Below are 16,417 nucleotides of genomic sequence, written 5' to 3' on the forward strand. Positions count from 1 at the left end.
CTTCTTCTGGCATTAAACCATGGAAAAAGTATCACTTGCCCCAAGTAGGGACAACTGAAATCCATTGCTATTCCATCCATTTTTCTTGGATTCTTAGTAGCTGTCATTTCACATTAGTAGTGGGTTCTAACTCAGGTGGTAGCATTACCAGAGCCTAATTGGTTGATGTCACAGATTTCCCATCAGGTCTTCACAACTACTGTGCTACTGGCCCAGAACGCAGTCTTTGCATTAGATATCATCCTAGCTGACACTTCCCTAGTTTATCATATGCCATGCCATATCATGGGGCAGCTAGGTAGTACAGTGGATAGAGCGCTGGGCATGGAATCAGGAAGAACTGAGTTTAAATATGACCTGAGACATGTCCGAGCTATATAACCCTGGCCAAATCACTTAACCCTATTACCTTAAGGTTGTCTTAGTTGCCTCATCTAAAAATGAGCTGGGGAAGGAAATGGCAAACCACTTCTTTGGAGTGATGAAGTCATGGAAGAGTCATGGAGTCATGATTGGAGTCAGACATGACTGAAATAATTGAACAATGATAATACATCATATCAAGGAAAACTAGTTAGGTAACATTATCATTATCATCTAATTCTTTGTAGCTTTTTTTGATGAGGTTCTCGTCCTATGGCAATTTCATTATAATATTTAAAATTCTTTAAAACGTTAACATTCTATGAATTTATTGATGGCCAGACATAATTGTTCCTGTCTGAATTAAAAGATTGGGATGTAAGCTTATTCTCTATAACTTAATTTTAAAACATAAAGATAAGTTCAATAGCACATTGGACACCAGGTGAGATATGTAGCTTATCCTGCATTTCATTCAGGGGTGAACTAGTAAAATATAGTAATAGAAGTCATAAATTACACCAAATTCTGCTTATACCTTTCCTACCAATAAAGAAACCAAGAAGAGTCTCAATTTTTGTTCTAGCACAGATGCTCTAAGTGTAATTATTTGGGGAATGGTAATTAGTCCATTTTGCTCATATACTTTGGCATATAAAAGGCACTGACTTCTAAGCCCCTTGGAACTTGTTAGTGGCATGTTGTGAGGAAGTTTGAAAGTCTTTCTGAATCATAGCAACATATTTATTAAATTTTCAGAGGATGCACCAGACATGAATTTGGAATCCAAGGGTACAAGTCATGCTTTAGTCATTAAATACTAGTGTGACATAGGGCAAATTACTTCTTATCCTTGAAAATGTGCAAATTGTGGAATATTGGACTAAATAATCTCTGAATTTGCTGACAGGGCAATATTTGGTAATTCAGTAATTCTGAATTTAAGTGAAAAGCTAAATGGAGGGAGTGGTAGCTTGGTCACATTTTCTCCTCACCCTGGTTTTTCAAGCAGGTTCTTGCTTCACTGCCTCCAGCAAACCAAGAAATCATTTGCAGTTATGGAACGCACCCTGCATATTTTCTAGAAGACTTGCTTTAGATTTATGAGCTGTGGTCTTTACAAATTCCCTGTGGAAGCCACAATAACAAAAAACAATGCAATGTTTTCTTCCTTATATTTTTACCAGCTTAAAGGGATGACTTCAAAGCTTAAGAGTCTTCCAACTATCCCAGAGAGTTTTTTTTTTCTTTCAACTTCCTGCCAAATACTAGTGGAAACAATGTTAAAACTCAGTCCAATTCAATTCTATCCAATCATCATTTAAGTGCCAACTATGTAAGGGGCACTCTGCTAGGTTCTTGGAATACAAAAATGAAATAATCTTTCCTATCAACAAACATATTCTCATAAAGAGAACAAGTTGTAGACCTAAATATGATACAAGAGAAAATGTGACAAAGAAATCAGTCAAGTGTTTATCAAATGCCTATTCTCTGATAAATCTTATTCTGAGTGCTGCCTTCTATGAGCTTACATTCTTCAGAGATCTGAAGAAATTGCTATAACAAAAATTGAGGAGGGTAATATTGTACCCTTTGAAGGGGTAATGTTTAGGCTTCAATTATGATAGTTGCCCTTAAAATGATCAGAGGAGTTCAGGTATAAGAAATTTCATTAAAGTAAAATTCATAGGATTTAATAACTGTTTAGATGTGAGGGAGAAAGAAGAATCAATTTTTCAGGTTTACAGGATGACTTGGAGGAAAGTGTATCAACCATGTATCAACAGTAATAGGTAAGTTGGGAAGAGGGATAGGTTTAATGGAAATTTATATCCAGTTTGGGTCATTGAATTTGAGATATTGGCAGGACTAGAAACTAAGGTATAGGACCAGCAACTGTACTGACATTTAGGAAAGAAACTGTGGGTGGAAATATAGATCTGAGAGTTATCTATTTGAAGTTATGGGATTAGGAGAGGATTATGTCACATTTGGATATTACAGCAGTACTACTACCTAGATAAAAAAGGGAAGTTCTCTTTTTATCATACTATAGCACTTGTTATAGTGAGGAGAATTCTTCCTGCGGGAAGTATATTAACAGTTTAAGATGTTAATTCCAAAACAAGGTAAAGTCCATGTATTATGGGCTAGATCAAGAATTAGGAAGTGAGGGTTCTCATCTTTATTCTGCCTTTCTTCATGTGGAGAAGTTGCTTAAATTGCTCTGACTTTATTTTCTTCCTCTCTCACTTGGGGATAGAAATTCCTTCTATAGCTACCTCTTGAAAATTGTTGGATGGATAACTTGACATTTTTAGACTCTGATTTATAGTTTAAAGATGATCTAATCCAAGGACCAAAAGGGTTTATGACTTCTGCAAGGATATATATATTGGGCAGCAATCCTCCCTTTCTTTTTAGGACCCTGAAGATCTTTTGATTATCATTATTTTGAAAATCTGTAATTTACTGAGCTTATTTTTCTGAATCAAAAAAACAGAAACAATCCTAATTAAAATGATGTTAAAAATAAATTCCAAATGAATTGTTGAATTAAATATAAATGTTTATAACAATATCTAAATAAGAACTTTTAAGTTTCAGAGCTTTTCAAAGTTATAGGACTTGCATTTCAGGTATATTAGTTAAGGGAGATGTGTCAACTAAATAAATAATAGATGGTCATCATTAAAAATAGGCTAAGTCAATTATGTAAAATAACATTTCCAACAATGTTGGAAAATATTTGCATCAAATATTTTTTATAGAATCTAATACCCAAATTACTTAAAGAATCGCTACAAATATTTGACCAAGACTCGTTTCTCTAATAGTTAAGTAGACAAAGGTTATGAAGTTTTCAACAGAAGAAATGCAAACTATAAACAACCAAAAGAAATAATGTTTCAAATAATCAATAATGAAAGGAATGAAAATTAAAATAACTGAGATTTTTCTCACACATTAAATTAGAAAAGATGAGAGAAGACAAAAATAGTCAATGTCTTCCTAGCAGTGGTAAGACAAATGCATTGATATACTGGGAGTGGAGCTTTAAATTGGTGCAAGTATAATAGAAAACAATTTGTAATTTTATGAAAAAAAGTCATTAAATTATTCATACTTTTTGACCCATTAATCCCCCTATCAGGCTTCCATTGCAAACAGTTATATGGCATAGTGGACAAAGTACTGACTCTGGAGTCATGAAAAGTTGAGATCAAGGTCTACCTCAAACACTTAACTTTGTGACCTTGGGCAAATCATTTAGCTTCAATTCCCTTATCTATAAAATGGGGCTGAGATTAACACGTATCACCCAAAGTTGCTATTTATTTTTAAAATAAAGTTAGATGATATTTGTAAAAATGCTTTACAAACTTTAAAGAAATACATAAAGTACTACATAAAGCAGTACATCCCTTATTATATTAATAACAATAATGAATATTATACTAATATACTAATATACTCATAATATAACAGTATACTATGATATAATATATTAGCATTTAAAATATATTATATATGCTATATTAGTATATAATATACTAATATATACTAAATTATATATACTACATATTTTATGATATATATTAGTCTATATTATACTATATTATTTCTTATACAAATCAAATACTAATCTATTATACTGTATACATAGTGATACCCATATATAGTATAAATACTATATAAAATTAGTATATATTTTAACATACTATATTATACTAGCAAAGTAATATACCACTGATAATGTATATTATATAGTATATACTTATTCTATATGGAGAGTATAAATATGTATATAATCTACTATATGAGCAGTATATTACTAAATATATATATACAATATATAGGATAAATTCTAATAAGGTATAATATCTAATAGCATAATACACTGCTACATAAATTTATTATTATTATTATCCCAATTCAAAGGCAAATATAAAAGTACTGTATGAATCAAAATATTAGTAATAACATATGTCATGGTAGCAAAAAAACCCCAAAAAAACAAATCTTCAAAAAAAGTTAAAAGTAGTTGCCTACTGATTAAGGAATGAATGAGCAAACTATGGTTGGTTAAGGTAATAAAATGTTCTTCCTTTTCTTTTCTATAACACCATTCAATCTGCCTATTTTTATAAATTGGCAAAGTGAATAGGGAACTCTTCCCCAAAATGACTCAAGCCTTTAATTCCATAGATACCCTGGCATTTGTATCATTTACTTATAAAACTTTTGGATAGGAACCTTATGGATAATATATGTCAGATGCCAAACAGCCATTTCACATATGTGAAATGCTAACAACAGGTGGGAAATGAGAACAGCTGAAGATGATTCAAAAGAACTTGGGAGTCAGGGAGAAGAAGTAATGCCAAATCCTAGAGCCCAAAGGGACTCTGGCTTCATAATAACTAATAATGACTCGTATTTATATAGCTCTTTGAATTTATGTAAAATGCTTTGCATGTGTTTGCTCATTTGGCCATCACAAGAATCCTGTGAGGTAGATTATTATCACCACTTTACAAATGTGGGAAATGAAGCAGAGATATTAAGTGACATGCCCAATGGCACACTGCTAGTAAATACTTGAAGAAGAATTTGAACCTGGAATTTCTTGACTCTCTCTAGTATATACATTCTAACTGCCATGGTCAGACTAAGGAAGTCAAATTAGAAACATGTTTCTGTATAAAAGCTCAAATCTTTTAAAATACTCTATTTTTTTAACTCTTAACCTCTTCCATATTTTCTTATTTGATCCATTGGGTTCTAATTTTTTGCTTACTGCTGATAATCATCCAAGAATTTCATAAATCTCATTTATCTTATGTTAGTTGCTCTGATCATAGAACAAGTAATTTAAAAACTGATTTCTTGCTTCTGGTTCCTCAAGAATGAAGATGATACTGTCACAGATTGCTCCATTCAAAGTAGGTATGTATCCCATGCCCCACCATGCAGTTCCTGCCCTTGGCCAGATGTATCAAACAGAAGCCAATGTAATCTTGACTTTTGTTGTTATTATTGAGTCATTTCAGTCATGTCCAGCTCTTTGTGATCCCATCTGGGGTTTACTTGGCAAAGATAGTAGAGCCATTTCCTCTTCTAACTCATTTTACAGGGTCACCCATTTAATACTTGTCTGAGGTCAAATTTGAACTCACACCTTCCTGATTCCAGGCCTGGTACTCTGATCACTAAGGGGCACCTACTGCTTTACTCCAGGCTTCTTCAGTCTAATTCTACCCCACAAGCAACGTGTCCCTTACAAATTCAGGATACGTTACTACTTGGACCAGGCAGTGGCTTTAAGGGTCTGCTCCTCTCTGGGAACAAGGTTTCTGTCTTGTGGAGCCAGATAAATAATAAATAATTCAAATTTCTAAAGTGCTTTTAGATTCACAAAGCATTTTCTCATTTATAAGATAAAAATTATCATTATCTTTGTTTTATAAATAAGGAAATTGAAACTCAGTTTAAATGACTTGCTTGTGGTCACTAAACCAGTAAGTTTACATACAAGATTTAATACCAAATTAAGCTCAGTAGGAAACCAAATAAAATTTGTCAGCCAAGCTATTGATCTCTCAGGTTTCATCCCCCCAAATGAAAATGGTTATGGGTTTCTTTCTGTACCTGGAAGTTTCATACTAGTTATAACAAAAAATTTTAGTTTTTCCCTGGTCTTTCAGTCGTCAGAACAAGTCCACTTTTGCTCTATTCCCATCTGAAAGAGAATAGATATTGCTTAAGAAATGCATAGTTGCATCCCTGAAAGAATTCTGAGCTGTAATAAATTCTTTTATACTGAGTCAACCAGCAATTTAGTTAGTCAAACAGAGCAATTGGAGGTTGAAGGCCTGAGGGTAGAATATTTTTGCAGTGGAAATAATGGACTTTGATTAACCAATTTGTCAAAGAGCTATTGGATTAGGTAAAAGGTGAATTGACCCAAGTGAATATACTCCTGCAGGGTTTCATTAAACAACAAACCTCAGTTAACACCCACTCTCACTCACTGACTCAACTCAGTACTGGATTGAATACAGCCTCACCAAATTGTTCTTTTCCAGAATCACACCAGTTATGGATTCAGAGAAACTCATTGCAACCCTTGGGATTGTGATAGAAGGGGATACTAGTCTATCTGATGTCTCTCTAAAAGATTATGATAAAGTTTACCATTGTCTACTAGATCGTGGAAGCAGATAAATAAAGCTTTCCCTGTAACTGGGCAAGTCACTTCCCCTTTATTTCAGTTTCCTCATCTGTAAAATGGAGATAACAATGCCTCCTCACAGGGTCGCTACAAGGATCAAATAAGTTATCTGTTAAGTGCTCAACAGAGAGCCTGGCACATTATAGTGATATATAAATGCTTGATGATGATGATACCAATGTTTGCTTTCACCCCTGGATGATCTCAGGATAACCAATTCTTCTTTCTATGCCTCAGCTTCCCTTCTTGAAAATTAGGTAACTGCTCTCTTCTTTTGCAGATGTCAGTTCATATGAAAAAAAGACCTAGGAAAGTGGGTAAACTGTGACCACAATATGAAACAACATGGTAGTCACTGATATTGCCATGCAGTATTTAGAAAGCAAAACAAAATTGATATTCACATAACACTTAAGATTCTTAAAGTACTGATTTCACACTAATTTAAGCCTCCAGTGAATCCTAGAGGTATTATTAGATTCATTTTATAAAAATGTGAGAGAAGTTAAGTAACTTGCTCATGGTCATACAGTGTCAGAAACAAGATTTGAACCGTTGTCTTCTTCAGTCCAAGTCTAGAATGTTACCTTCTATACAACCGTGCCAAAAAAAAAAACCTAGCAAACAAAATCTGATATAACTTTATATTGCATTAGACTCTTTGGAGTCCAGGTCAGGACCAAAATAGCTGATTGTTCTGTTGCATTTGGCTTTATCAAGATACCTTTTGGCTAAGGAGTTTTATCTGAAAAAAATAAGCTATTTAGAAGAGTGAGGAGGAGACTTGAAAATATGCCAATGAAGAAATATGGTATGGTCTGAAGAAACCTTGGGGGATGATGATGAGGGCTGGAAGGAGTGGAGACCTGATAGTCACCTTCAACTATTTAAAGGCTATCATTTGGAAGAATTGTGTTTACTCAGTCCAGAATCCAGAGACTAAGCAGTCTCCAAAAAGGAAAATCTGGCTATGGTTCTATCATAGAACCCAGAGGTGGAGTCAGGAGCTCTTCTGTATTTCATTAGACAGCCACTATGAGGATTCTAGGTTGCCAACTGAGGATTTTTCAAATTGGCACCAGTTGATATTCCAACAGAACCCAGGATACTGGTTCAATGTTTATAGAATGTTGAAAGGATGGCCACAGTCATACATTGTCCCATTTGCCATGCAGTATAAATAAAATAAAATAAAATAAAACCAAAAGGAAAGAAAGCTTGTGCAAATGGGGCAATTTTCACTATCAGTAAATAAAGGATATAGGGAAAGAATTGTAAACATGAAACCATTCAAGACTAGATTGTAAACTTGAATTCCTCCCATCTGAATATGATACCCTTCTCAGCACCATAATTACAGGGCAAACACGCCTTGGATGTACAAGATCAAAGCTTTATCCATGTGATTGAAATGGGAAGCTTAGTTAGAAGTCCTAACCTATTGGGAGAACAATTCAACAAGGTATAAGTGAGAGATAGTGCGGTGTAGTCAGTGGAAACAGTCCACGGTCATAGGTTGAGTTCCAACTTTGTCAGCTGAGCTGTGTGACTCTGTAGATCAATTAATACCTGAGTTCCAGCTTCCTCCTCTGTAAAATGGAGTAATGATGGCACTACTTTCCTTTCAGGTTTATTATGAAAAAGACAGTTAACCTTAGAAACCTACAGAAATTGTAGTTATTACAGCCATAAGGCCAATGCTAGGTGGCACAGAAGATAGAATTTCAGCTAGAGTCAGAAAGACTCATCTTCCTGAGTTCATATCTGATCACGGACTCTGAGCAAGTCACTTAACCCTGCTTGCCTCAGTTTCCTCACCTGTAAAATGAATTGGAGAAGGAAATGGCAAACTGCTCCAGGATCTTTGCCAACAAAACCCCAAACAAGGTCACAAAGAATTGGACATGACCAAAACAACTGAACAGCAATAACAGCGATAACCATTTTCTGCTAGAAAGGCTGAGACCAGCCAAATGGAAACTAAGAATCAAAACCATCATGTAGCAAGAATCCCAGAGCAAGCTGTGCATCTGGCCTACTGCTAGAAGCATTATTCTTTCCATTCCTTTTTTTAGGTTTGAGGGCAAAATTTCTACAAGAAAAGGAAGGTAAGAGCATGGGAAGAGAGAGGGAAAGGAGGAGAAGACAGATGTTAGAGAAGCAGCAGGAAAAGAAGACTGAAGCAAACCCTTTTATTTAGTCTATTAAGAAAAATACCTTTCTTTTAAAATTTTTTAACAATTGGGGCAGCTAGGTGGCGCAGTGGATAGAGTACCAATCCTGGAGTCAGGAAGACATGAGTTCAAATTCAACCTCAGACACTTAATTAGAATTACCTAGCTGTGTGACCTTGAGCAAGTCACTTAACCCCATTGCCTTAAATAAATAAATTTTTTTTAAAAAAATTTTATCCAGCCTTATGATTTAAAATGAAGATACTTCCAACCACCAGCCTGCTGCCCTCTTCCCCAGTTCTCCAGTCTAAAGAACAAGCATTTTACTCACTGAGTCTATTATCCCTTGCAGAGCTTGAAAGCCATCATTGACAGGAAACACATGGTCCTTGCTGTCAGCGATTCGAGCCAGCTAAGAATATACAAATACATATCTGTCAGATTTGGATAAAGCTTTGTGAAAAAAGCAATGATATTCAAGAGACTAGGACCCCTTTCAGAGTGAAGAGGAACCTGAGGCCTTCAGTGATCCCCTGGGAACTAACCACAAAGTCATCAGTGATAATGAGCTTACCAGGCAGGTCCTGAGGCCAAGTCAAAAGGGTTCTGCTCCAATTTTGACACTTGTTTTAATACTTTTCTACTTGGGAGTAGAAGTAAAATGGTCTGTTTAGAACAAAACTTCATTTGACTTGATTTATTTATGAAGTTAGGAATAGGTCATTGGCTTATTTTTCTTCCATTCACCCAAATTCCTGTTGGCAACTTTGGTTCAACAAAATTCAAATTCCCTTTCAGAGCAGATTTTTTTAAATAAATGTAGGTTTTGATTATTATACACATATAGATGACTGGGGACCCTCTCCTTCTACCTAGAGAAAGCTAAATAATTATAGGACCTGACTGTTTGGCAGACTACTAGGTTATGGAAAGAAAAAGACTAATCTGAATGACCCTGACTGCCAAGGACAATCATATAACAGGACTATGAACATTTATAATAAAGTCTTTTTTAAGTGACTTCTGTTTTAGGTCCCCTTAGAGATCATTTCTAATTCTTCTCCATCTTTACCCCTGCTCTTATACTTTTAAGAAGCAGAGTAAAGACGAGGGCTGTTTAAAATCAATCTACTGTTACCTTTGTTAGCATAGAAATATATTGGGTGAATGGAAGCAACTGGAAGTCAGACAGGAATATCAAGTCCAAGGTTTCAAATGACCCTTCAGGAGAATGTACAAAAACAGTGGAATTTAATTTCATATGGATTACAAAATCTGAGCAAAGTGGGTCCTGTTTATAAAACGTCATTCATCTAATTATTAGAATACAGGCTCTTAAGAGCAGGGGCTGTCTAACTTGTATTCCTATCCTTAGTCTTTATAGTGGTGCTTCACACATAATAAATGATTAAAAATGTTTAAAAATCATAAAATGACTAAAAGTGCTTTAAAAACTCTTTCCCTCTCTCCCATCCTCCCTCCCTTTCTCTTTCCTCTTTTTTGTTCGTTTCTTCTTTCTCTTTTTCGACTCTTCTCTCTCTCTCTCTCTCTCTCTCTCTCTCTCTCTCTCTCTCTCTCTCTCTTTCTCTCTGCTCTTTTTTTCCTTCTCACACATACTCACACACAGACACATTCTTTTTCTGTCCCTTTCCTCTTTCTCCCTTTATCTCATTCTCAAATTATTTTTCAATGCAAAATCTTTTTAGTAGTAGATTCCTCCATGAAAGAAACTAAAGGGTCAACTTTTAGTTACCTCATGGCAATCTCTCCACTATAAAAGAAAAGTATGTTACTATTATCTGAATGTTACTATAGGTGGAGTACTGTATTTGGAATCAGAAACCTGGACTCTGGTCCTGGTTTTGTCAGTTAGTTTGATCATTGGCAGGTCCTCATGGAAGCCATATGAGTCAGTTCTTCATCAGTAAAAGGTTAGCAATAGACTAGAGTTCTTAATCTGGATCCATGAACTTGGGGGTCCATTAAACCTATAACTGAAAGTTACCATTCTTTTCAATTATAAAGGTAGTCAATCAACATTATTTTGAGGTTTTCCCAGACACTGACATAGTCTATGATACCACTAAGGTTAAGAACTCTTAGAGTCAATGTTCTTGAAGGTCTTTTCAGGCTCTAAATCTAGTCATCATGTCTACCTATAATTAAGATTCTATTTTGCTTACTACTTATTGCAGGAGAAATGCCTCTGCCTTCTCCCAACTCTTACAGTCCTCAAAGTTGCTGACTATTTCCCTAATCATTTCATGACCTGTCCATTGGCTTCCATATTCCTGTATATTTTCTTGTTGCTCTTGGTTCAGTCTTTGTACATTCTATCAATCTTGACCTAAGAAGATTGTAGAGTTGAAAGAGACCTTAGAAATTTAGTCTAGTTGCGTCATTTTACTGAAGAAAATGAAGGCCAAAGGGAGGAAATGACTTGCCCAAGATGGAATCCTATTAAATTGGCAGAATCTGAATAAGAATCTCTGTTCTTTAAAACCAAATCCAATAAACTTTTTTGCTATACCACTCTGACTTACAGTCTTTATACACTTTTGATTTTGATCACTTCCCTAACCCCTGATTAATATCTGCCCATATTTGTCCCCAACTTTCCTGGTCATAGCTTCCTTACTGGTTCCTGGACTAGTTAATCCACCCTAATAATATCCATCCTAGTAATAAGGTTTCAAGCTGAGGTTATCCTCTATCTACAGGGGTGCTGGGCTTGAAGTTGATGGACACCCTAGCCCTGCTTTCAATTGCTCCAGACATTACTCTCCATAGATTTTAAAGAAACCTAAGGGTGAGAAGGCCTTCTGATTATCCTTTTGCCCAGACTTTGAACTCTTTAGGCCTCAGTTTCCTCAAGTGTAAAATGAGAGAATTGTATCAGAAAGCCTCTGATGTCCTTTCCAGCACAAGTGCTATGATTTCTATGATTCTGTTATAGGTATTCATGATTTAGGAATCATAAGACAACCCACACATAAAACAAATTCCTCCTTAACATACCTGAAAGTTGCTAAATAAATCATAAGGAAAATTTGCCAGGTTCCACATTGGTTTTTCCTCTTTATTCCACAATATTTTCATTTTACTTAACTGCTTGTATTTTAATAATACAGTTTTGCTGGTATGGGTGTGCCTTTTACTAACATAGACCTCAACCCCTCCTTTAAAGTGGATTTTAAAGAGTTGCTGTGACCATAAATATCCATCACCTAGTAGCCAGCCATCTGGTGATGAGCCTTTCAGCACTTAGCTAGGTTGATCCAGTGATGGACCTACAGTGCATTGCTGGGCCCATACTCAAAGACTTCTCAGCTTGATAGGACCTGTCAGGGCTTGTATTCCACTGACATGGCTTTTGACAATCCAAGGCCATCTTTGTGCTGTGATGAAACATAAGAGTAGGGTTTTAGTGGTGGCAACTACCTATGGGAGCAATTAAAATAGCCTTTTCCTACCAAATCAGTCTATGAAAATCACTGCTCATACCTGAGTTTCATTGAAATCTTTCACCCCAACACAGTAGACAGTTGCACCTAGTTCTCTAGATCTGTTAGCCTGGGAAGAGAAAAAAAGTCAAATTAGAAAGAGAAGAAGGTCACAGAAGTCAATTGATTAAAAACAAATGAAACAACTTAAATATTTCAGGAAAGTATGCATTTTCATATTTTGATACTACATTTTAATCTGATAAAATTTTCTTTCTACTAAGTAGCCTAGTCCTTTTCTGATTTGAGGATTTTTTTGCCTATACAAATATGCAATGACAACAGCCTCATTTTTCTAGCTCTTTATAGTTTGACTTATTTCCCATAACAATCTCTGAAGTAGGCAATGCAAAAATATTCTAATTTTATAGATGGAGAAAATGTGGTCCAGAAGGCTATATTATATGCTAAAGGATGCATTACTATTAAGACCTAAGGTTTCTGACTCCAAGTTCTTTGATTTTCAATTGCATCAGGTGAAACCAGAGACAATTTATCTATTTAGAGAGATATATTTTATTAAAGTTCTGTTACTAAGCATTTTTATTTTAATTATTATTTAAGATTAATCTTTTGAAATGAAATATTCTTAATGGTCAAATCAAGATTAACTTTTGGAAATGAAATATTCTGAGAGGCCAAATCAGTCCAAATCATAATATGGTTTTTTCATATTAAAAAGAAATCCTGAAAATCTTTCTTCTATAATAATTTTAGGTAATAAATGACAAAATGATGCCCTTGCCCTTATTATTTATTGACTGACTCCTTAATGAATGTTTTTCTCAATGAAGTCAGCTCCTATATGTGTAACCTAGACCCTCCTGTCTTTGACCACAGTAGGGGAAAGGGAGAAATAGAATGATAAAATATGATGATTTAATCTTAAACTCAGTGAATAATTAGGCAAAAATAGCTAACTGGCAGAATGTTATTAAATACCTACTTTAACAAAAGGCATTTTATGTATATTATCAAAATATGAGAACCGCAATGACTCATTCAAATAGGGTTATTTATACAAAATATTTAGCACATATCATGGAAAAAACCCTTTAAACGCCCAAAACCAGACATTGCTCAAGAAACAAAAAAAAATGAGGCATTAAAATGTTCTAGGAATGAAAAGATCAACTTATTATGAATTCAGTGATTATTGAACAAGATAGTCAAAATCACCCTTACATTCATACTACCTTACTTAACTATTGTAAAAGCCTTTGATTCAGTTCAACCCCCATGGCTTTTTTGAGTATTGAAAATATATAAAATATATCTAAGTTGAATGAGAATGTTAAGAGTATTTCATGTCCATGTGGAAAAATATCACCAACAGAACAATGGGAAATACAATTCACTGACAATTTCATGTTTCTGAGAAAGACATTTTAATTCCATTATAGTTCCACCTGGTTCTAAATCTGTGTCTCTCCTCCTAAATAAAACTCTTAATTAAAGAGAAAATCAAATCAAAAAGTATTAATCATTTGATGCACAAAGATAATATCAGGGTTTTTATAATTATTTTATTTTTCCAATTAAATGTTAAAGGTTTTCAACATTCATCCACTTGCTTATAATACATGCATACATTTATATGTATATATTTATTTATTTATATGAGTTATACATTTTTCTACCATTGTCCCTTCCCATCCTCCTCCTCCTCTCAATGGTGAGCAGTTTGGTAAAAATTGTACTGGTACATTTGTATTTAACATGGTCACATACTGATAATTTTGTGTATGAGGAATTAGGACTAAGGGAAAAGAAAGAAAATTCATGAGATAGGAAGAAAAAACATTAGAAGTGAACATAGTATCCATAGTTTTAGGGGTTTTTTCCTATGGATGGTTGTCCATAAGAGATCTCCCAGGGTTATCTCGTCTCTCTGAACTGCTAAGAGGAGCTGCTTCTACCATAATTGATTATCTCTTAATGTTGTTGTTAATGTTCTCTTGGTTCTCCTCCCTTCCCTCAGCATCAGTTCCTGTAATTTGTTCCAGGCTTGTCTAGAGTCCAATCATTCATAGTGTCTTATAAAATAAAATTACTCTGAAGTAATCATATACCATAGCTTGTTTAGCCATTCCCCAATTAATGAGGAGCCCCTCAATTTCCAATTCTTTGCCACTACAAAAAGAGCTGCTATAATACTATATTGAATAGTAGTGGTAATAATGATCTTACTGGAACTACTCCTAGTTTAATCCCTATTACATATCATGTTTGTTAATGGTTTTAGATACTGCTTATTATTTAAAGGAAAGCTTCATTTATTCCTATTCTCTCTAGTGTTTTAACAGGAATTTTAATGAGAATTGATTGTACTTTGTCAAAGACTTTTCAGCATCTATTGAGATAATCATATGATTTCTGTTGGTTTTGTTATTGATTTGTTCAATTATGTTGAATGTTTTCCTAACATTGAATAATCCCTAATTGATATAAATCCTGCCTGATCATGTGTATTATCTTAGTTATAACTTATTATAATCTCTTTGCAAAAATTTTATTTAAGAGTTTTGCATCAATGTTTATTAGGGAAATTGGTCTGTAATTTTCTTTGTTTTGGGTATTCCTGATTTAAGTATCAGCAACATATTGATATTATAAAAGGAACTTGGCAGAAGTCCTCCTATTTTTTTAAATAGTTTATGTAGAATTGGAATTAGTTGTTCCCTAAATATTTGGTAAAATTCACTTGTAAATTCATCTGGAATTCATCTGGACCTGGAGATTTTTTCCTTAGGGAGTTTATTGATGGTTTCTTCAATTTCCTTTGCTGAAATGGGATGTTTAAATATTTTATTTCCTCTTCTGTTAATCTTGGTAGTTTATATTTTTGTAAATATTTATCCATTTCTCTTATAGGCATACGGTTGGGCAAAATAGCTCCAAATTATCAATTACATCCTCATTGGTGGAGAGTTCACCATTTTCGTTTTTGAAACTGGTAATTTGGTATTCTTTTTTAAAAATCAGATTAACCAAAAGTTTATCTATTTTATTGTTTTTTTTATAAGACCAACTCTTAATTTTGTTTATTAGATCAATGGTTTTCTTGCTTGATTTCTCCTTTTATTTTCAGAATTTTTAATTTGGTATTTCATAGAGGATCTTTAATTTTGTTCTTTTTCTAACTTTTTTAGTTGCATGTCCAATTCATTGATCTCCTCTTTCTCTATTTTATTCATGTAAATAAGCATTTAGAGATAAAAACTGCTTTGGCTGCATCCCATAAATTTTAGTATGATGCATCATTGTCAGTTCCTTGAATGAAATGGTTGATAATTTCTATGATTTGTTGTTTGATCCACTCATTCTTTAAAATTAGGTCATTTAGTCCTTAAATTGGGGAATGGCTTAGCAAACTGTGGTATATGTATCTCATGGAATGCTATTGTTCTATTAGAAAACAGGAGAGATGGGAATTCAGGGAAGCCTGGAGGGATTTGCATGAACTAATGCTGATCAAGATGAGCAGAACCAGAAAAACACTGTACACCCTAACAGCAACATGGGGGCAATGATCAACCTTGATGGACTTGCTCATTCCATCAGTGCAACAACCAGGGGCTGTCTGAAATGGAGAATACCATCTGTATCCAGAGAGAGAACTATGGAGTTTGAACAAAGACCAAGGACCTTTAATTTAGGAAAAAACTGATATCTTATTGTCTCATCTTGCTATCTCTATGTTTCTACCTTAAGGATATGATTTCTCTCTCATCACATTCAATTTGGATCAATGTATACCATGGAAACAATGTAAGACTGGCAAATTACCTTCTGTGGGAGGTAGGGGGAGGGAAGTAAATTAGAAGAAAAATTGTACAACTCAAAATAAGTAAAATCTTTATACTTAAAAAAAATAAAATAAAATTAGGTCATTTAGGTTTTAGGTCAATTAATTTTTGGTTTATCTTTCCATCACCCTTCATTACATGAAATTTTTATTGCATCATGATCTGAAAAGCATACATTTATTATGTCTGACTTTCTGCATTTGGTTATAAAGTTTGGGGTTTTTTTGACCTTAGTACATGGTCAGTTTTGGTTTAGGTGCCATATATTGCAGAAAAAAAGGTATATTCTTTTCTATCCCCAATCAGTTTTATCCGGAGGTCTATCATATC

The 16,417-nt window shown here is 34.2% G+C and overlaps 1 protein-coding gene across 2 annotated transcripts in view; it reads right to left on the minus strand.

The window, feature by feature from the left end:
* Positions 1–16,417, minus strand: part of ANTXR1 (ANTXR cell adhesion molecule 1) — a 303,869-nt gene that overhangs the window by 220,466 nt on the left and 66,986 nt on the right. For both annotated transcript variants that reach the window (XM_074207912.1, XM_074207920.1), the window contains exons 7-8: positions 12,280–12,348; positions 9,107–9,187 (exon numbers count right to left, since the gene is read on the minus strand). In XM_074207912.1, the coding sequence (XP_074064013.1) occupies positions 9,107–9,187; positions 12,280–12,348 (150 nt within the window). The remainder of the gene's footprint in view (positions 1–9,106; positions 9,188–12,279; positions 12,349–16,417) is intronic.

This window comes from Macrotis lagotis, chromosome 1 (genome assembly GCF_037893015.1).
Source record: "Macrotis lagotis isolate mMagLag1 chromosome 1, bilby.v1.9.chrom.fasta, whole genome shotgun sequence".
NCBI classification, from domain to species: Eukaryota; Metazoa; Chordata; class Mammalia; order Peramelemorphia; family Peramelidae; genus Macrotis; species Macrotis lagotis.